Consider the following 21,460-nt stretch of genomic DNA (forward strand, 5'->3'; position numbering starts at 1 on the left):
ATTTAATAATTTCTCTTCCTAATCTCTGTCAAAACAATTTGTGTGTGTGTGTGTGTGTGTGTGTGCGCGCCCATGTATGTTATAGTAGAGATTTATAGATCGATAGCAGAATTTAAAAATAGTTCTCCTCTAAAGGGTATTCAAGTAGGCTTCAAACAGAATTTATTTTAGAAGTAGATAAATAAGACATAAAAGGAACAGTGCTTGTAATTCAGTTTGAAAGCAAAAAAATATATTTAAAAAAATCTTTGTTAAAAAATATTTTACAAATAATACTTAAGGATGTACCATAAATATGTGCAGCATGTTAACAGAAAACATTGAAATGCATAAGAAAATGAGACCTGCATTACAGTATATGTTAAAAAAAATTTACATGACATACCAGCTTAGTTTTTGACAATAACCTATTATACATTAGCAGTCCTCCGCGTAATAAAATTCAGGACTACAACAAATTCCCTCCAAGACTAATAACTTCTTTGTTATGACAGAGAACTTACACGTAACTTTCACAAAAGATGCATTTTACATGCCATGTGTGATCTCTAATATTAGCTTTCCCTTATTTGCACTGATGTTGTAGCTGTATTGGTCCCAGGATATTAGAAAACAAGTTGGGTGAGATAATGTATTTTATTGGACTAACTTCTGTTGGTGAAAAAGTCAAGCTTTTGTGCTTACACAGAGCTCTTCAGAAGATGATGACAACCTGAAAAAGGTGAAGACCCGAAGATGAGCTGTATAAGCATGAAAGCTTTTCTTGGACCAACAGAAGTTGGTCCAATAAAAAACATTACCTCTCCCTCCCTTTCCTTATTGTTATTCACTTGAAATCAGGGTAAACAACAAGAAATCTGTTTGAGATTATGAATGGTACTAAACTTTGGTAGACAAGTATTCACATATAATCCAGGCATCAATAACATGCCAGAGGAAGCAGAAGAACAATATCAGAGGGCCATCTTTGGCTATTTGTGTTGTAGGGCTAAAATCAGTAAAGCTTACCTACTCTGTTATTGGTTTCCTGAACCAGCTGAAAGAATATTTCTAGTATCCCTCCTATACAGAAACACAACTCCCAGCAATGGCAACAGGAGTGGCAAATACACTGAACACAGATACACATCTTCATGAGGTTTGTTGAGATTATGGTGATTAATAATAAAATCTAAATTCTGAAGTTTCAGTATAGCCAAGTTTCAAACTAAGATAAATATGTGATGGCTATTGCAAAAGAAAATATGTTTAGTCTTCCATTAAAAAAGCTGCATTTGTATGATTTACTATATTTTCACTTGTTCAAAACTTTTGTCTTCATTGACTATGGGTTCTATTCAGCAGGAAGCAGCACTTCTATTGCTGAATGTAACAGGAATCACACCGATTTTGGCTCAGCAATCACATAAACCTACCTCTGTATCAGGACACAAATCCTCATTAAAAGTTCAAAAAGTACTTATCCGCAATATATTTTTCTCTGGATTTGCACTCCAATTATCCTTCGCCTCTCTAAGATTAGTATAGAACTAAACTGACCTGTACATATTTAGAAAGTGGCCATCGATCAAGATGAGACCTTAGTGAGAATGGATCATGAGACCATTTATGGGGAAAGAGCTCTCAGAACAAGTCTTCTGCCAGTCTGCCAAGGAGGGGTTTTTTTGTTTTTGTTTTTTAACTAATTCATAGATGTAAGAAAACAAAAATTAAAATGCACAACTATGAAGAATAGAAGGGACTGGCCCATTAAAAAAAATAGTGATCAGGTATGGGACTTGAAAAAAATTCTTTAAAAGTTCTGTTTTCCTTGTGCATTAGCTACATCATCTGTTTTGATGGATTTGGTCCTGAATCACCTGAGGAATAAAGCAGGCATAAAGAGAGATTTAGGGGAGTTAAGAGCCTAAATACCATTCACTGAGGATCTGGGCTTTACTCCTAACCTAACTTTTCCACCTACAGATGAGTTACTGGGCTTGAAAAAAAAAAACAGCCTACTGAACCTTCTCCAAATCTCTAAATCTAGCCTTTTTAAAGTTATAAAACCATGTTTTTCCCTCCCATTTACACTTTATAACTGGCATCGTAACCAGGAAAAAAGTAGCTCTTGAAAATTTTCCAACGGGGAGCAAAAGTGGAAATGCCAGGAATTGAATGAGAAAGCTTGTTCTCACAATATTTCCAACTCATTATTTCCAAGACTCAAAGTTAATTTTTGGGTGCTTATCCTGATCAAACCTGAACATTTCACCTTCGAGTTTTACCTATGGATCGTCTACAGCCTCAGTACCCACAGAAGTCATCCAAAAAAGTATTCTGAAACCTGGCTGAGTTCCTGCTGAACTGCACTAGTGGGTACGGAAGCCAGTTCTTCAACCATAGAAGACTTTGGGTGTTTCCTTTTATTAACGACCCACATTATGTGGTATGTAAGCAAAAAGTAGTTATAGGAGAAGGTGCTGATCACATTTGTTAGACCAAATTCTCTCACTGAGACTCAATGTCATCCATAATAGTACATTAAATATAAAGACTTCCCTCCATCTCTACATTGTAAAATGCAGGCAACAAGCCAAAAGAACTGGCTAAATTGTGGTGCTGAAGGAAAACTCAATAAATACCATTACTGTTGAAACTTGTTGCTCATTTAACTTGCAGAATTAGTACAGCAAAGGGAGTATGAATACGAATGGTGAAACTGTCTTGTAAATAAATCATCTTCTTCCCAGGAAAAAGATTTCGCTATAACAAATGAAATATTCTTCTACAACAGTCATCTCTATGCTTATGCAATATAATATGCTAAATTACAATACATAATTCATTATTAATAAAATTTATTATATTTTACAGATCAGATAGCCAAATAACCATTTTTTTAAAAAAGAGCCAGATAGCAAATGTGAAGGGAACGTCATTCTAGACACTCTGCAGTCCGAGAACTGAGGCAATGGAAACATTTACGTACAAGCTTGTTTTAAATACTTTTACATCAAACATACAGTAGCATGTGAGAATTCCATTTGGTAGTCTAACTGATGAATCATTAATAAAATTTTCCATTTAAAGAAAATTACACATTGTATACAGCTGAGTTAAAAATCAAAGACTATACCCCATTTTATTCTAGTAAACTAATGTCATATGAGTCTTCATATAAGTGCAGAAAACAGGGTTCTTTATACTCCTTCTGCTTCCTAAGAAATTTTGTATTTTATATAAAACACTAATATTGTTAAATGATGCATACACTCTTTTAAGCATTATTGCCTAAAATATGATTCAATAGATATACAGGAACCAATAACCAAGTTGCAACTGAACGCATTAAGCAAATTTTATCTGCTAAATCAGATGTGCTAAACAACAAATTCTAATGTAAAGCAATTTAACTTTAGAAAAATAAATGTTAACCAAAAATAGTAAAATAACCCCAAACAAGGACAACAACAAAAGCCTGCACTTTTTTCCTTGTGCTGGCTAAAGATGCAATAATTTTTAGGTGTAATCAAATTTAGGGTATTTTCTACTTTATCACTCTAAGAGCTAACCTTTTTATTTTATTTTTAAAAGTACTTGAAAAGATTAAGAATATGGCACCCGGTATACAGAAGTTATCAAGATTTCAGCAAGCATAAGGTAAAATAATGTTTAGTTAAAAAGTTAAGTGAGCACTTGCCAGTAATTTAAAAGGTGAATGCTTACTATAGTAGTTTCATGAATAAGTAAGCAGGAAGTAATTATTTTCCCACTATTCCTATTGAGCCTATAAAAATAAACAGCAATGATTTGATCATTTGTAGTTATGATCCATAGCAGCAATATCAGTATTAAAAATATTGTGGAAATAACTATAAATAATAATGAATTCACAACATGGCTTATGGTGATACAAGTAAAGCGATAACATACTTGATTTGAAAAAATGCAGGGAGTATAAAGAACTTTACATTCTCTTTCTTTTTCAATGTATGCATAAAATTTATTGCTCCCTTTTTCAATATATATAGACATTAAAAACACAACTAATTTTTTCAACACAAATAAATAAGGACAAAGGTCCTGGAACAAGAATGTGTTTACAAGCAACATAAGAAAAAACAATAGATTTATCTTATCATAACCATCATTCACACAGACTGATGGGTCATATTACGTTTATTTTTCTTTGCAAAACAACATTATAGATCACTAAAGTCTCTTTGTCTATCTGTCTTTTAAAAAAAAAAAATCTTGCCCTGGATACCTTTCAGTAGGGCAGCTTGAACAGTTCAGCGCCACTTCCAAACCACTCTGGAGATCAGACGATAAAATTCTTCGGCAATCAGAGACAGGACAAAGGGCTTTCTCGTGCTATTTCCATGTTTTCATGTTTGCTGGCTTAACATCATTGTGTACACGTACGACTTCAGTACATAACATCAGATGCGATGACGTTCAGAGCTGGCAAACAGAGAAACAGCATGAGAAAAGCCCTTTCCTGCATCATTTCCTGCATCCCGTATATCATAAAAGTTTGCCTGTCAAATTTCAACTAGGTGAATACCTCTGTGTTCTGTGAGGTACTCCAAGTGTTGAAGTGTACTGCAACAACAATTTTTGACTAAAGGATTATATATATATACACGCATGTGCACACATGTTTGTGTATGCATACATACAAACACCAAATTTGAGAACAGAAGTCAGAGGAATAGTAGGCATACTAAGTAGTAGTACATTATCAGTCCTCCCATTAATTTATATAACCAGAGCAAAAACTGAGTCCCTAGCTGCTTCTACTAAAATGTATCTAGAAGAAGAAGAGCACAACATGAGCAAAAGCATGTAATTGTGTTTGATGGGTTTTCAGCACACTTGACATGCTTCCAGGCCACAGTTCACAAGAATGTAAAACTTTGCTTCAAAAAGTCACTTTGCTCCAATCCTGGCACCACCAATCAAGTGTATACGCATTAGCAAAAGTTGGGGAAGTGAATGACTGATCAGATCAACTGTCTCAATAGGCAAGAAAATGCTATCGGGAAACAAGCTCACTAAGAAAACACCAGCCAGTGGCTAGGACATTGCCATAGGCTGCCCATCACTATCAGTGATTGTCAAAAATTCTGCGAGAGAATAAGGGATGAAATAAATGGGAGAAATCATGGTAAACAAAAATCAGACCTTACTGATGATCAAAATCATATTATGAACTATGATTATGAAACAAATCAAAGTGATATCATGAGCAGAAAAGAGTAACATGGCACATTCTCACAGCTATGCTTTCTGAATGTATTGAGTGAAATGTGATAAATTTCAGACTAAAGTGAGGTTTTGCTATCATTCAGAATTTCTAATTTTCTCAATAAAAACTGATTTTTTTCAGTTTCCTGCCTCCCTTCCTTTTTCCAATTCCCCCAATCTCTCTTTATTTTTCTGCCTCGGGAGGGGGAGGGAGAAAATGAAAAACCCAAACTGAAATTTTTCTGTCCAATTTTCCATTTTCACTTTTAATTGAAAAACTGAAACATTTTCCCAAGAAATAAAAAAAGATTTTCTAAATTTCCCATGGACAAAAATTACTTCTTTTGACCAGCCTTACTTCAGTAGAACTTCTTATGTACATTAGTGAGAGATTCAGAATGTGCTTTAAGCTTCAAGCGCAGAACATCTCAAGATGTTCACAACTGCTACTTAACTGCACATATGTGGTAGTGCACTTCAATTGGGCCAGGGTTACCAGCGATGATGTTCAAGTCAGAAAGGGAACAAAACAACAAGAATAATTAGAAATACATAGCAAATACTTACAAATAAGGAAAACTTTTTGAAGGCTGTAAGCTAACATTCAACCATGAGGTTCAGAAACAAACGTTCCCCGGGGACAAATGATCCCATAATTGCCTGTGATAGGGTTTCCTGAACTTTCTCTTAAGTATCTGATACTGGTTATGGTCTGTGACAGGATACCAGGCGAAACGGACCACAGCATGGGATTGCAGAGCTATTAGTATGTGAGTGGGGGAGAGGATGGTGCTTTTACTTGTAACTAAGCTAACGCGGTTCTCAGAATAATTGAGAAATAAATATAGAACCCCACGATATCATTTTCACAGTCATGTTTAGAAACATAGCCACACTGAGCCAAATTCACCACTGGTGTGAGTGCAAGTGCACTGAAGCCACCAGGAATGAGCATGGCACTAAGTCCAACAAAGGTAGTTTATTTACAAGGTGTCCAGCTCCCATTTTATTTATTTTTATTCAGTGGGAGTAGAATGTCTAACTCCCTTAGGCCTCTTTGAAGATCTCAGCTAGTGTCCTCAAATACCAAGTGTTAGAGAAAAACATCTGTGTCATTCCTAATGTCCTTCATATCGGTGAGTGTACATGCTGATGAAAACTGTCTGCCTGATAGCCCTGGTAACTGAAGGCTTCTATAAATAGAACTGCTACACTGCTGGCAGTGGTAGTGCACATTTCCCACACTGCTCAGCCAACATGGCTCAATCCTGACTTGGAGCCAGACAGGAGTTCAGTCTCCATGCCTGTTCAGTCCCTATGCCTGTTCAGTCCCTGATTTCCATGCTCAGGTTAGTTACAACAGTAATGACAGTTCTGGTGGAGGCACTTGTTTGTTTCTCTACAGTTGTGGACATTGGTCCAGTGGGAACTAGAAAGAAGCACTAAACCAGGGGTCCCCAATGCGGTGCCCGCGGGCGCCATGGCACCTGCGGGGGCATCTAAATGCGCCCGTGTCCTGGCTGGCGGTGGAGCATCTGCCGAAATGCCACTGAATTTCTGCGGCGTTTCGGTGGCATTTCGGTGGATGCTCCACCGCCGCCACGGTCCTTCATCTGGCGCCAGCCAGACGAAAAGGTTGGGGACCACTGCACTAAACTCATCTCGCATACTCTAGGCACTGCAGACCCACATGATATTTATGACTATGACCGCTAAAAACGTGGATTAAATTTGAACCAGATCACCCTATGCATTAATCTGTATCTATGTAAATACTAAGTTTACTTGACTATTTCTGTTTAAAAACATCTGCTGGAAATCAATCATTTTTTTTTACAAAAATACACCTGATGTTATTGACCTAACTCTCCCACTGAGCTGCTCTCATGCTCAGTTGTGCTTTCCCTTGCTTTCTGAGGGCAGATGAGGTAATATTTCTTCTAATTTCTACATCTCAGAATAAGGAGTGATGTTAGAAAAAAATCACAGGACCCTAATATAATCACTGCATGTCCTTCAGGAAATGCCATCCACCTGCCTCAACAGGTGAGGGAACTTGATGGGACTCCCAGTGAAGGGGGATCATCCTAGCAGCAAGGGAGGGAGACACTCACTAAGGGACATTAGGTAGGCCCTCCAGCTGGGAGTCTCTGGCCAGCTGATGGGAAGCGGTGTTGATTGACCAGCATTCCTCAGCTCCCAGGATTTAACCTGGCGGTGGGGCAGGGGGGAATGTGGCACCTCTTTTGGACAAGAACATCTACAGGAATGTGAAAAGGACAAGGAGAGGAAGTACAGTACAGGAAAAGATTGCAAAGTTTTAAAGAAGTCTTTTGGCATATTGTGTCTTTGGCCCAGTTTTCAAATATGGCATTTACTTTAGAGCACTCTTCATATATGTAAGTTGATGTCCAGATATCCATTTGAGGCACCTGCTTTTTAAGCAAATGTCTGGCCACCCAACTTAGAAAATTGTGCTCTATGTCAATACATAAACCATATGCCAACTCATATTGCCTCTTTCTGCCTATGTTTATTCACTATTGCGAGTATAGAATGACAAATGCGGAGAGAAATGGGATACATGTGTAACCTTATCAGGGTATTGTATTGAAAGTCTTACCCTACTTACCCTACTTAAGCTTAATGGCAAAAGTCCTATTGACTTAAAACCTGATCCTTCTGCTGTTGAAGTTTGCTCTATAGCAAACAAATATACCCCGCTCTCCGACATGACTAGCAAAGTTGGCTAATAAAAAGCCGATGACTTGGAAGACACTCAATGTCACCTCTATTTTACAAGTCCCTGATTGTCCTACCTTGGAAAACAGTGCATTATTACTAAGCCCTGGTCTACACTACGAGTTTAGGTTGAATTTAGCAGCATCAGATCGATTTAACCCTGCACCCGTCCACATGACAAAGCCGTTATTTTCTACTTAAAGGACTGTTAAAATTGATTTCGGTACTCCTCCACCAATGAGGGGATTAGCACTGAAATCAACCTTGCTGGGTCCAATTTGGGATAGTGTGGTCACAATTCAACGTACTGGCTTCCGGGAGCTATCCCAGAGTGCTCCATTGTGACCGCTTTGGACAGCGCTCTCAACTCCAATGCACTGGCCAAGTAGACAGGAAAAGGCCCATGAACTTTTGAATCTCATTTCCTGTTTGGCCAGCATGGCGATTGGCAGGTGAGTGCAGATCTCATCAGCAGAGGTGACCATGATGGAGCCCCAGAATAGCAAAAGAGCTCCAGAATGGATCAAACGGGAGGTACGGGATCTGATTGCTGCATGGGGAGACGAATCTGTGCTATCAGAACTCCGTTCCAAAAGACGAAATGCCCAAACATTTGAAAAAATCTGAAAGGGCATGAAGGACAGAGGCTATATCAGGGACCCACAGCAGTGCCGCGTGAAACTTAAGGAGCTGAAGCAAACCTACCAAAAAAACCAGAGAGACAAATGCCCACTCCAGGTCAGAACCCCAGACATGCCGCTTTTATGATGAGCTGCATGCCACTGTAGGTGATGCAGCCACCACTACCCCACCCCTGTGCCTTGACTCTGTAAATGGAGTAGGATGCAACAGGGATGCTAGTTTTCGGAATGAGGAAGATGATGAGGAGGAGGTTGAAGATAGCTCACGGCAAGGAAGCGGAGAAATCATTTTCCCCGACAGCCAGGAAGTGTTTCTCACTCTGGACCTGGAGTCAGTATCCCCAGAACCCACCCAAGGCTGCCTCCCGGACCCACCAGGAGGAGAAGAGACCTCTGCTGAGTGTACCTTTGTAAATATTATACATGGTTTAAAAGCAAGCGTGTTTAATGATTAATTTGCCCTGGCATTCACGGCCAGTACAGCTACTGGAAACGTCTATTAACGTGGCTGGAGTGGAAATCCTCCAGGGACATTTCCATAAAGTTCTTCTGGATGTACTCCCAAAGCCTTTGCAAAAGGTTTCTGGGCAGGGCAGCCTTATTCTGTCCTCCATGGTACGCCCAGTAGCACGTAGTCTGGAATCACTGCATAACAAAGTATGGCAGCAAACACTGGGACCATACGCTGGCATTCAAACAGCATCCATTCTTTATCTCTCTGTGTTATCCTCAGGAGAGTGATATCATTCCTTGTCACCTGGTTGAAATAGGGTGATTTTATTAAGGGGACATTCAGAGGTGCCCTTTCCTGCTTGGCTGTTTGCCTGTGGCTGAACAGAAATGTTCCCCACTGTTAGCCACGCAGTGCAGGGAGGGGTGAAGTGATCATCTCAGAGAATTGGGGACGTGTGTTGGAGGAGGGGTTAGTTGGGTTTGTGCTGCACATCAACCCAAAAACCACAGCCCCTCCTCCTTTTAAATGGCCAACCCATTTTAAATGGCCAACCCAATGGCTGCTTGGTATGGGAAATGAAGGCGCTGCTGTCTGAAACCATTCCCACATGTTATGAAGGTTAAAAAAGCCAAAAGACTGTGGCTTATTATGTCTACTTGCAAGCCAAATTCTGTTGCCCAGCCCTGCATGAAAGATCTCTCTCAAACTGGCATACCCTCAATAAGAGGCAAAATGTGACCTTGTTCCGAAAGCACATGTGCTATGTAATGTTAACAGTAAGGTTTACTGTGAAAAGAGTCTACCCATTGTTCTCTAAAATGTGTCTTTTTTACTACCATTCCCCCTTTTTTTCCCTCCACCAGCTGCAAATGTTTCAACGCTCACACTATCTTCTTCCTAGAGGCTAGCAAAGATTAGAAGGCAAAAAAAATGCATTCACGATGAAATGTTCTCTGAGCTCATGCAGTCTTCCCACACTGAAAGAGCCCAGCAGAATGTGTGGAGGCAGACAATGTCAGAGTCCAGGAAAGCACAATATGAACGTGAGGACAAGTGGCGAGCTGAAAATGATAGCTGGTGTCAGCTTGGTGACAGAAGACAAGAGGCAATGCTGAGGCCACTTGAGGAACAAACTGATATGCTGATATGCTCCGGCGTATGGTTGAAGTTCAGGAAAGGCAGCTTGAGCACAGACTGCCGTTACAGCCCCTGTGTAACCAACTGCCCTCCTCAGCAAGTTCCATGGCCTCCTCAGCCAGATGTCCAAGAACGCGTGGGGGGCGCCTCCGGGTACCCAACCACTCCATGCCAGAGGACTGCCCAAGCAACAGAAAGCTGGCATTCAATAAGTTTTAAAGAGCAGTGTTTTAAAGTGCTTCCCTCCTCCCCCACGCCAACCGGTGCTTCCCTTCTCCCCCACCCCTCCAGGCCTACCTTGGCAGTTATCCCCCTATTTGTGTGATGAATCAATAAAGAATGGATGAATGTGAAGCAACAGTGACTTTATTGGCTCTCCAAGCAGTGATCAAAGGGGGAAGGGGAGGGTGGTTAGCTTACGGGGGGAGGCAGGGGGGACTGGCTTCATCAAGGAGAAACAGACAGAACTTTTACACCGCAGCCTGGCCAGTCATGAAACTGGTTTTCAAAGCTTCTCTGATGCACACCGCACCTTCCTGTACTCTAATCGCCCTGGTGTCTGGCAGAGCATAATCAGTGGCCAAGTGATTAGCCTCAACCTCCCACCCCGCCACAGAGGGGGGGACCCCGCCACCCCTTACTCTCACAGATATTGTGGAGCACACAGCAAGCGGTAATAACAATGGGAATATTGGTTTCGCTGAGGTCTATCCGAGTCAGTAAACTGTGCCAGCGCGCTTTTAAACAATAAATGCACATTCTACCACCATTCTGCACTTGCTCAGCCTATCGTTGAACAGCTCCTGACTACAATCCAAGCTGCCTGTGGACGGCTTCATGAGCCATGGCATTAAGGGGTAGGCTGGCTCCCCAAGGATAACTATAGGCAGTTCAACATCCCCAACAATTATTTTCTGGTTTGGGAAGAAAGTCCCTTGCTGCAGCTTTTGAAACAGACCAGAGGTCCTAAAGATGCAAGCGTCAGGTACCTTTCCCAGCCATCCCACGTTGATGTTGGTGAAACATCCTTTATGATCCACCAGTATCACCATTGAAAAGTACCCCTTTCAGTTTATCTACTTGCTGGCTTGGTGCTCCGGTGCCAAGATAGGGATATGGATTCCGTCTATCACCCCACCACAGTTAGGGAAGCCCATTGCAGCAAAGCCATCCACTATGACCTGCACATTTCCCAGAGTCACTACCCTTGATAGCAGCAGCTCTTTGATTGCGTTGGCTACTTGGATCACAGCAGCCCCCACCGTAGATTTGCCCACTCCAAACTGATGCCTGACTGACCGGTAGCAGTCTGGTGTTGCAAGCTTCCACAGGGCTATCACCACTTGTGTGTGAGTTGCGAGGACTGCTCTCATCTTGGTATTCTTGTGCTTCAGGGCAGGGGAAAGCAAGTCACAAATTTCCAAGAAAGTGCCCTTACGCATGCCAAAGTTTTGTAGCCACTGGGAATCGTCCCAGATATGCAACACAATGTGGTCCCACCAGTCTGTGCTTGTTTCTCAGGCCCAGAATCAGCGTTCCATGGCTAGAACCTGCCCCATTAACAGCATGATGTCCACATTGCCAGGGCCCGTACTTTGAGAGAAGTCTGTGTCCATGCCCTCATCACTCTCGTCAGTGCGCTGCTGTCACCTTCTTGCCTGGTTTTGCTTTTGCAGGTTCTGGTTCTGCATATACTGCAGGATCATGGGTGTGGTGTTTACAGTGCTCATAATTGCAGCGGTGATCTGAGCAGGCTCCACGCTTGCAGTGCTATGGCGTCTGCGCTGAAAAAAGGTGCAAAACGATTGTCTGCTGTTGCTCTGACTGAAGGAGGGGTGACTCACAACATGGCTTACAGGGTTGGCTTACAGGGTTGTCACACAGAATGGCCCCTTCAAGGATTGAATTCACAACTCTAGGTTTAGCAGGCCAATGCTCAAACCACTAAATTATCCCTCCCCCCACTATTCATGGAGGGAGGGAGGGGGAGCAAATGAATACAAATGAATACAAAACAAATCTGGTCTCTTTATTGTTTTGATCCACTCCATCTCTCTTATACATCTCAGGCTGGCAGCAGATGGTGCAGTATGACTGCTAGCCATTGTCGTCTCCCATTTATGTCCAGGTGCCCCCGGCCGACCTCACCGAGGCCAGCCAGGAGGACACATATCTGCCCAGGCACCCCAACCGACCTCACTGAGGTCAGCTAAAAGAGCACCCAGGAGACGATGATGAAGGCTACCAATCATAATGCACCATGTGCTGCCAAAAGGTAATGAGCTACCGCTGTGTAGCAATGCAGTACCACGTCTGGCAGTACCTAGGAGACAAACAGTGACGGTGAGCTGAGCGGGCTTCATGCTTGCTGTGGTATGGCATCTGCACGGGTAACCCAGGAAAAAAGGTAAGAAATGATGTATTACTGTTGCTTTCACGGCCGGGGGTCGGGGGGGCTGACAACATTTACCCAGAACCACCCGTGACAATGTTTTTTCCCCATCAGGCATTGGGAGCTCAACCCAGAATTCCAATGGGTGGCGGAGACTGCAGAAACTGTGGGATAGCTACCCACAGTGCAATGCTCTGGAAGTCGACGCTAGCCTCAGTACTGTGGATGCATTCAGCCGAGTTAATGGCCTTAAGTGGGGACACACACAATCGACTGTATAAAATCGATTTCTAAAATATCGACTTCTATAAATTTGACCTAATTTCGTAGTGTAGCCATACCCTAACAGTCTCTTCACGGTCTATCACTTTGAAAAGCTTCTTTAGTACATTAATTTCTAATACTTCACGAAAGAACACTTGCTATTCTACAAGTTTCCATGTATTTGTGGTCACTAGGATTGATGAAATAATTGCTCTGAAATGACTTTTTAAAAAATAATATGGATTATCATTCTCCCTCTCCCCCCTCAGACACACATAAAAGGTATTACATATGTATCATGCTTTTCCTTCTTTAGCCATTCTCGATCACTACAGTAACATCTTCATTCCCTCCCCTTTTGGTGGTTCATGGCGTCTTTGGCTGGTCCTGGTCTCTCTGATTCTTTCAGCAGTTGCAGCCCTGGGCTGGTTGTGCTGTTTATTTACTTTTCCTTCTGGCCACTCAAGGTGTTTCAGTTTTTTCATGAAAAATCTTCAAACGCTCTCTTCTGTGTTTTTCCCTCTAATTATACATATATTTAGCACATCTCATCAGAACAAATACTACAAGGATTTTCCATTGTGTTATAGATCAGTGTTCTTCAATTCAAGACCTGAGAACCAATGGTTGCTCCCATGGACCCTAAGTGTGGCTCCCTGTCGATTGCGCTCTCCAGTGGCAGTGGAACTACAGCTAAGACAGGCTCCCTGCCAGCCCTGACCCCACGCCACTCCTGGAAGCGGCCAGCACATCCCCATGGCCCCAGGAGGTGTGACAAAGGGATGGGGGAGCAGAGGTCTCTGCACGCTGCTCCTGCCTGAAAGCTCTGTCCTCACAGCTCCCATTGGCCGGGAACAAGGAACTTTGGCCAATGAGAGTTGTGGGTACAGTGCCTGCAGAGAGGGACAGCATGCAGAGCCATGTGTCCCCCAGGGGCTGGAGGGGCACATTGGCCCCTTCCAGGAGCGGTGTGGGGCCAAGGCCAGCCCCTTCCATGGGCAGGTTCTGAATAGCTCTTCTACTGTGCAATCTGCGGCCTCCCAGAGCCAGCCCCCAATACCCCCTCCCACACCCCAAGCCCCTGCCTCAGCTCACAGCCCTCCCAGAGCCCATATTCCATACCTCCTCCTGCACCCCACACCCCCTCCTGGAGCCAGCACCCTATACTCCCTCCTGCATCTGAATATTCTGCCCCAGCCTGGAATCCCCTCCTGTACCCAAACTGCCTCCCAGAGCTTGCACTCCTCACCCCCTCCTGCACCCCAAGCCCCAGCCCTGAGCCCCCTCCCAGAGCCTGCACTCCATACTGACTCCTGCACCCCATACCCCCACCTGGAGCCAGCAGCCCATACCCCCTCCTGCATCCAAACACTCTGCCCCAGCCTGGAGTCCCGTCCTGCACCCAAACTCCCTCCCAGAGCTTGCACCCCTCACCCCCTTCTGCACTCCAAGCTCATGCCCCAGCCCTGAGCCCCCTCCCAGAGCCAACCTCTCTATACCTCCTTCTGCATCCCAAGTAATATTACCAATAACTGCAATATTACCATATCAACAAACAAAGAACTCAGAGTGTTCAACCGTCTGTGTCGGATTGATGTGGCTCTCACATTGAAGGTTTTTTGCCGAAGTGGCCCCCACTTAAAAAATAGTGAAGAGCACTGAGTTAGACCAATCTAAGCAGTAACACAGAATCAAGGACCATTTTTTTAGCTTTGTAAAACCCAAACCAGGTTTTATTTGCACAGATGGGCCAGGAGCCAAATTTTAAAGCTTTAGTGGCTCCATATACATGTTTTCAGTGATAGTTCAATTCTGTTTCAAATGAGGATGGTCAAAGGTGGGTTTTGTTTCATAATAACTGAGTGATATTTTGGTTTTGCAGAAACAAAACCAGGGACAGTTCTGATTAGAGACCCATTTATCCCAGCAACCTGAAATTTGGGAGGGAAAACTGAATAAATAATTTTGTTCCTTCTCTAGTCATGCTTCAGAAAGCTTTTTGTTTGTAAACTGATGCATTGCAATAACTACTAGTGCTGGGATAAAGCACATTTTTTTCACAAGTTGGAAACATTTATTCTTTATTTTTAAACACTAGAGCATTTGAGTTTCTAATGTAACTTATTCTCCATCAGGTCTCAGCTCTGCCTACAGCTTTCTGCAAAATCAGTGAATGCATGAAGCAACAGTTGCACTAATCTCAAACATGCCATTCATCTCTGAGGTTGGAAAAAGGGTGAAGAGCATGACAACTGAAGTACTGTGCTGCTATAAGAAGCTTTTCTTTAGGGTTTATTTAGTTTTTTTAGTTTTTTTTAAGTCTCTCCACTCGCTAATAGAACTAACTGATAACTTCAAATTATCCTGTCTTGAGTCACTCACTTGTATCCAATTCACATTCTTAAATGGAAATAAGGCCATTCCATATATAAGAGACAGAGTATTTCATTATTAGGACCAAATCTGACTGTTTAAAACTATCTATTAGAACTGCAGACCAACAGTTAATTTAGTTCTCTTTACTTTTCTTAAAAATATGATTCCCTTTATGTAATAAAATCTAACACAAAGGCCAGTTAACTCCTTTCTTGTTTCAATACTTATATAGGTTCATTAAAAAATTGTTCATATTTTGCTTAAGTAATGAGAGCATTAATTTCAACATTTAAAGGAAATACTGTTTGCAAGTGAATGTACAAGACTTTGTACGATATGCTGTTAAAATTTCCCCAGCTCGGTGTTCGTTGCCACGACACAAAGTTAAGTCTAAAGGAGGAGGACTGCAGATTTAAACAAAATTAATACCATAATCCCAATTTGTGCTAATGTTTCATTATACTCATATTCACAGAATTGCCTTGAAATAATTTCAGGGGTGAGGAATACTCCAAAGGCAATGTGCTTTTCTGCACCATCAGGGGGGTAGGAGTGCTCTGACATCAGTTCACACAGGCTAGAAGAACAGTGAAAGAGAGTACCTACATTTCCGTGCACTCATCCCTGATAAAGGAATTGCCTTCCATTCCTTTCTAACAGCCCTCTCGGGCAGATGGTTGGATGGTTCCAGAGGTTGCCACGTGCCTAGCTGTCTCTGCTGGGGGGAAGGTGACAGAATGCAAGGCCCTTGAGCAGGTAACTGTGGATTCTTTCAGCTCACAGGGCCTAAGCCAAAGCACCCTGAATTTAATGGAAAAACTTCCATTGATTTCAGTGGGATCTGGATCAGGCCCGAAGAGGTGCTGAGAAAACAACCTTCAAGTTCCAGAGTAAAATCAACACACACACACACTTCTTCTGTTGCATAATTTAAATTCAAAATTAATTCACTCAAACAGCTTTAACAGAAGACATTGAAATCTTTAACAAGATATTAACCCCTCCCACCATTGTCTCTGCTGTCTTAGAAATATGAAGAAATCCTTTTCTATTCCATTTTCTGTTAAGGTCTCTCAGCAAAAGATAATGTTTTGTACAGAGCAGGGATTTTGTCTACTTCACAGACTGGTGTTAAAAATAAGAAAGTAAAAAAAAAAAGCAGTGCCAATCTTTGTATGCTGTAGATATGCAGTTTGAATGAGAACATTTCTTCAGGCCCCCTTTACTTTCACCACATTGTTAACAAAATTGTCTACAGAAAAGTAAGTCAAACCTGTGGACCTGATCCTTAGCTAGGGTAAATCGTCAAAGCACCACTAAGGCCTACACAGATGTACATTAGCTGAGGATCTGTTCCTGTACAGAAATAATTGAAGTGAATCCCATTTTATCATCACAAATATTTTATTAACTTATTTTCCTGCATAGATACCTCATGACTAACTCAAATAAAAACATGGGAGTTTTCTTTGTACTGAGGATAGGCTACTGATGGAGGAAAAACTCAGACAAATAACAAACCCTTATCACAAATGCATTAACGCAGCTTTCCAGAATCTGGATTCAATTCTGATGTGGTTCCCATTGCTTTAATAAGCTTTCATTAGTGTCTTATAAAGCAACAGAGTGTTTAATTATCATTATATTTTTGTCCTCCTTGTTAATCTGAGGGGTTTTTAATTCATTCATATGACTGCTGCTCTGAACTGTACCGCAGCTAGTGTCTCTATGATCTGTACTTGGGCATGAAGGTAACAAAGTGAGGGCAATGCTTGTGATGCTTCTAAATTTCCCCACTGGCTTCTTTACTGCTTTATATTGTTGATTATGTCAGTCAGTCAGCTTTTAGTACCCTGCATGGTAGGGTATGTTTCTAATCTGAAAATGGCACTCAATCTCTCAGTACAAAAAAAACCCCTTTCCTGTTTTTGAGAGACCTTGAGGTACAGCTCTGTCCAAATGAAGGCTCCAATTCTAGACTCCATTAGCATTAAGAACCACTTATCAGATGCTGCAAAGCTTTAATGCTTTCCACCTGGCCTAGATTACTTAGATTCCTGAGCATACAATACTAGCGAGGACAGCGCTAACAACCTCTCTTTGTTTTACAGAGCTGCACAGCTAAATACTATGTTAATGCAGGAAGTACCATACTGCCATCTACAGACAGGAATATCCCCTAATATAATCATTCTTTAGTACTAAATTTTCCCACAGCCACGAGTCACTTTATTCTAATTTTCTCCTTTTAACACTGATGAATCACAAACTGTTTACATTGCAATATCTCAGCCAAGCATGAACTTTCAGGCTTTTAATCTTTATAGACAAAGTTATTCTGCAGAGCTTAGAGGTACAGACAGAGAAAGAGAGAGTGAGCAGCTAGAAACTTTGTATTACCTGTCTGGTGTGGATGGGGCCTGGGGTCTTGAAGCCACCTTGACAGCTGCATTCGGAGACACTATATGGGTCCGAGCTGCTTGAGGAGCACTTGGAGAGTGAGTCACAACCCACCACAAAGGTGTTATCCAGAGGCAGTTCCTGAATGACATGGTGCTTCTTAGGGGGCACAGGAGTCTCGGGTTTAATTTGAAAGGTGGGTTGTGGAGAGGCAGACTTGTAATGCTTTGCTAAATCTGGGCTGTCAGGCTTAAATGTGGTTGGTGTGGTGGCCCAGTTATATTTTCCCATAGTTTGTTCTTCTAGCTCTACGGGAATGTCTAAAGTGCCATTTATATGCTCATGGGCAGGATCATCGGGCTTAGATTCTTCAATTGTCACAAAGTTGAGAAGGAGGCTTTTAGGAGAGCGCTTCTTTTTCTTCTTCTTCTTCTTGATCTGTCGGTTCTCCTGGTTCGGGGAGACCCATTCCCCACTCTGCTTGCTTTTTTGGACAACCTTGTGCCGGGGTGTCTGACGGCATCGTACCAGAGCAGTGACAAAAATGACCAGGATGACTGTCATGGTGCCTGCAATTATGGCAATGATGATTTTGACATAGTCATTGGTCTGTGGGGTTATCTCACCATCCCCAACATTCTGGCCCACTGGTGTTTCCATATTTCTGCGCACCAGCTCCTGCACATATGAACCATTGGTGATGGTCTCATTTACAAATAAATGCACCAGTGCTATGGTATAGAGAGACTCTGGCTGTCCTAAATCATTGACTTTTATCACCAGCCTGTGTAAGCCATGATCTGCTGTGATTACCTTCTCTTTCAAAGTAATGTTGCCTGTTAACTGATCAATTGTAAACAAACTTCTTGAATTCCCACCTATAATGCTGTAGCGGAGCTCTGCATTCATCCCTGTATCATTGTCAACTGCAAAGACTTTAGTCACCACGGATCCTGGATTGGTGGCTGTGGGAATCAACTCATAGGAGTAGTTGGATGAAGGGATGACGAAAACCGGCCTGTTGTCATTCACATCAACTACATTTATGGTCACTTTGGCAGTGGAAGAGCGTTGCACTCTTCCTCCATCGATAGCCTTCACCTGGAAAGTGTAAGAACCTTGTTGCTCTCTATCAAATGTAATATTGGGTCTTATTACACCAGTAAGTGGATCGATAATGAAATTCTCTCTGCCATTTAATATAGAGAGAGTAACTGCAGCATTCTCTCCAGAGTCAGCGTCAGTAACTGTGATAAGCCCCACTGTGCCATACATGGGGAGGTTTTCTGGCACATAGAAATTGTATTCATTATGGGTAAAAGCAGGGCTGTTGTCATTCTGGTCCAGAACTGATAGTGTCACAGTAGCATTGGTCTGCAATGGTGGCATCCCATTATCCTTAGCCAGTACAGTGAAGGAGTACCTGTCCTGCTTTTCCCTGTCCAACTTTCTCACTACTGTCAGAACTCCTGTGCGGCGATCCAGGTTGAAAATGGGGGGTGCATCTGAACCCAGCATATAGCTGATCTCAGCATTGCGTCCACTGTCTGCATCTGTGGCACTGATCTTGGTCAGTTGGGTCCCAGGAGCATTGTTCTCAGGTATGGAAAGTCCTATGACAGGCTGTGTAAAAACTGGGGCATTGTCATTCTCATCTTTGATTTTGATCAGCAGCATTGCAGACTGATTCAAGGGAGGTTTCCCTGAATCAGAGGCCACTATTTTAATGGCATATTCTCGCGTAGCCTCATAGTCTAGAAATGTGGCAGTCTCCAACAGAAACTGATTATCAAATACTGGCTTTAACCTAAAAGGGACATCATGGTCTGTGAAGCAGGTAACTTTTCCATTCAGATCAGCATCCTTGTCCATTACTGTAATCAGGGCAATTTTTGTATTGAGTGGCGCTTTCTCAGACAGGAGCACAGTCCCATTCACTGGATTGATGATGTATCTTGTGTCTATGGATGGGACATTATCGTTAATATCGGTGATATTTACTGTCACTGTTGCTCTTGATGGAATTGAGCTGCCATCACTTGCCAAAACAGTTAACTTATGTACAGGTGACTCCTCCCTGTCCAGTGGTTCCTTAATTGTGATGAGGCCAGTGGTGTTATCTAAGGCAAAGAGCCTTTTGGCCAGACTGGAGATCTGATTGCTGAAAAAGAAGTGGATCTGCGCATTTGAGCCCAGATCAGCATCAGTGGCATGGAGCTGAGAAACTGAGGTGCCCACTGGAGCATTTTCTGGAATACTAACTTCAATGTCATTTTCCTTAAAGACTGGGCGATTGTCATTCACATCAGTAACTGTTACTTGTAGGATGGCTGTACTGGATCTGGGAGGTGTTCCACCATCTTCAACTTTAATCTTCATCACATATGTGTCTTTCTGCTCCCTGTCCAGGATCTGCTGGACTATCAACTGTGGCCACTTGTCTCCCTCAGGTGTTTCAATTATATCAAGTCCAAATACATTTTGACCCTAGAAGACACAGAAAAGGGAACAATTTTTATTATGAAAATATATTACAAATAGATAGACATCTTTATTGTACACATGGGATCCCATGAAAATACCTTTATAGGTGTATTTATACTGCTAGATTAAGCCTTTAGCCTTTGCCTTGAGCACAGAGCTGGTCGTACCTTTGCCTCTCTAGTATTAGGCCAGAGCAGGAATGGTGTTTCAGAGCATCAAGGTTCCTTTTACAGCTCCAGCTCAAATTACTGCAACTCCTGAAAACATGTGGCTTACTTCCTATTTTACACCTAGGCAGGGGGTGGAGAGGAGAGAGATGCCAAGGCTCAACTTACATCAGACCCCATGCTCACAGAGGGGCAATATCCACGGAGCTAAGGGTGTGCCCCACAACAAGCCAGGACCCGAGATTTGGGGAGGGCAAGCAAAAGGATAGGGAGAATTAATCCCCAGTTCAGCAGAGCAAGACAAGGGTACAATCTGTACCATTTAGAGAAAAGAAAAACTACACCATACTGAAAAGGGAATTACCACATAATTTAAGATTCAAGTGGCACAGTCACAACTGAGACAAGTTAGGTTATTAGAAATACATGAAAATCAGGAAGAATTATTCCCCTTTTCATCACTATGTATTCCATATTTGCTGTGAAAAATACATTCCAAGTGTGAAAATAAGATGTTTTTTCTTATGAATATCATCACAGGACTATTACATTTACACTCTGAGTAATAAGATCCTGTAACAGGGTTTGTTGAACACTTCATGCCCTTCTTACAGCAAGGAATGCATTTATATGTGCAGACACTTTAAAAATACAGTTTTTCCTTAGACTACGAGATGGACAGAGCAGTTTAAAAGTAATGTGCTGTCCTGCAGGTGGGAGACTGGAGTCTGATTCCCACTGCTGGTATCTCTCTGGGCCAGCAGATGCTGGGACTCTTGCAAAGGGAGCATACACATCCCCCAAGGAGAAGGAATTGATTAGCAATGATCAATAGCAATCTCTCTGACTGATGAAGAGTGGTATTGACAGATTCCAAAGGGAATCCTGACAGCATTATCTCCCCAGAAGGATGGGGGCCATAATGCAGGCATTGAAAATAGGTGTGTAACATGGGTGAAAATGGGGCTCAGTGAGGCTCAGATAGGATAGTGGGGCACGGAACAGTTAGGATTTTATATATGTATGTATTTGTTTTTAAGAACATTAAACTCTCGTTATACCTATCATGTTTATTGTGAGAAACGGTGCTGCGGACCTAGCTCTTGCTATACTCATGATGGGACTGGTTCTGCCACCCTTACTCACACTGAGTAGTAACTTACTGCATGAG

General features: G+C 42.2%; 1 protein-coding gene and 1 pseudogene across 3 annotated transcripts in view; one reads left to right on the top strand and one right to left on the bottom strand.

The window, feature by feature from the left end:
- PCDH11X (protocadherin 11 X-linked) overlaps positions 1-21,460 on the bottom strand; it is a 1,065,677-nt gene that overhangs the window by 867,889 nt on the left and 176,328 nt on the right. For 2 of the 3 annotated variants that reach the window (XM_032762349.2, XM_032762343.2), the window contains one exon: positions 17,639-20,125. In XM_032762349.2, the coding sequence (XP_032618240.1) occupies positions 17,639-20,125 (2,487 nt within the window). Of the gene's footprint in view, positions 1-4,199; positions 4,447-17,638; positions 20,126-21,460 lie in introns of those variants that run through there. The other variant, XM_032762359.2, reaches the window with a different exon arrangement.
- Positions 8,368-10,425, top strand: LOC142047226 (uncharacterized; annotated as a pseudogene).

Source organism: Chelonoidis abingdonii, chromosome 8 (genome assembly GCF_003597395.2).
Source record: "Chelonoidis abingdonii isolate Lonesome George chromosome 8, CheloAbing_2.0, whole genome shotgun sequence".
NCBI classification, from domain to species: Eukaryota; Metazoa; Chordata; order Testudines; family Testudinidae; genus Chelonoidis; species Chelonoidis abingdonii.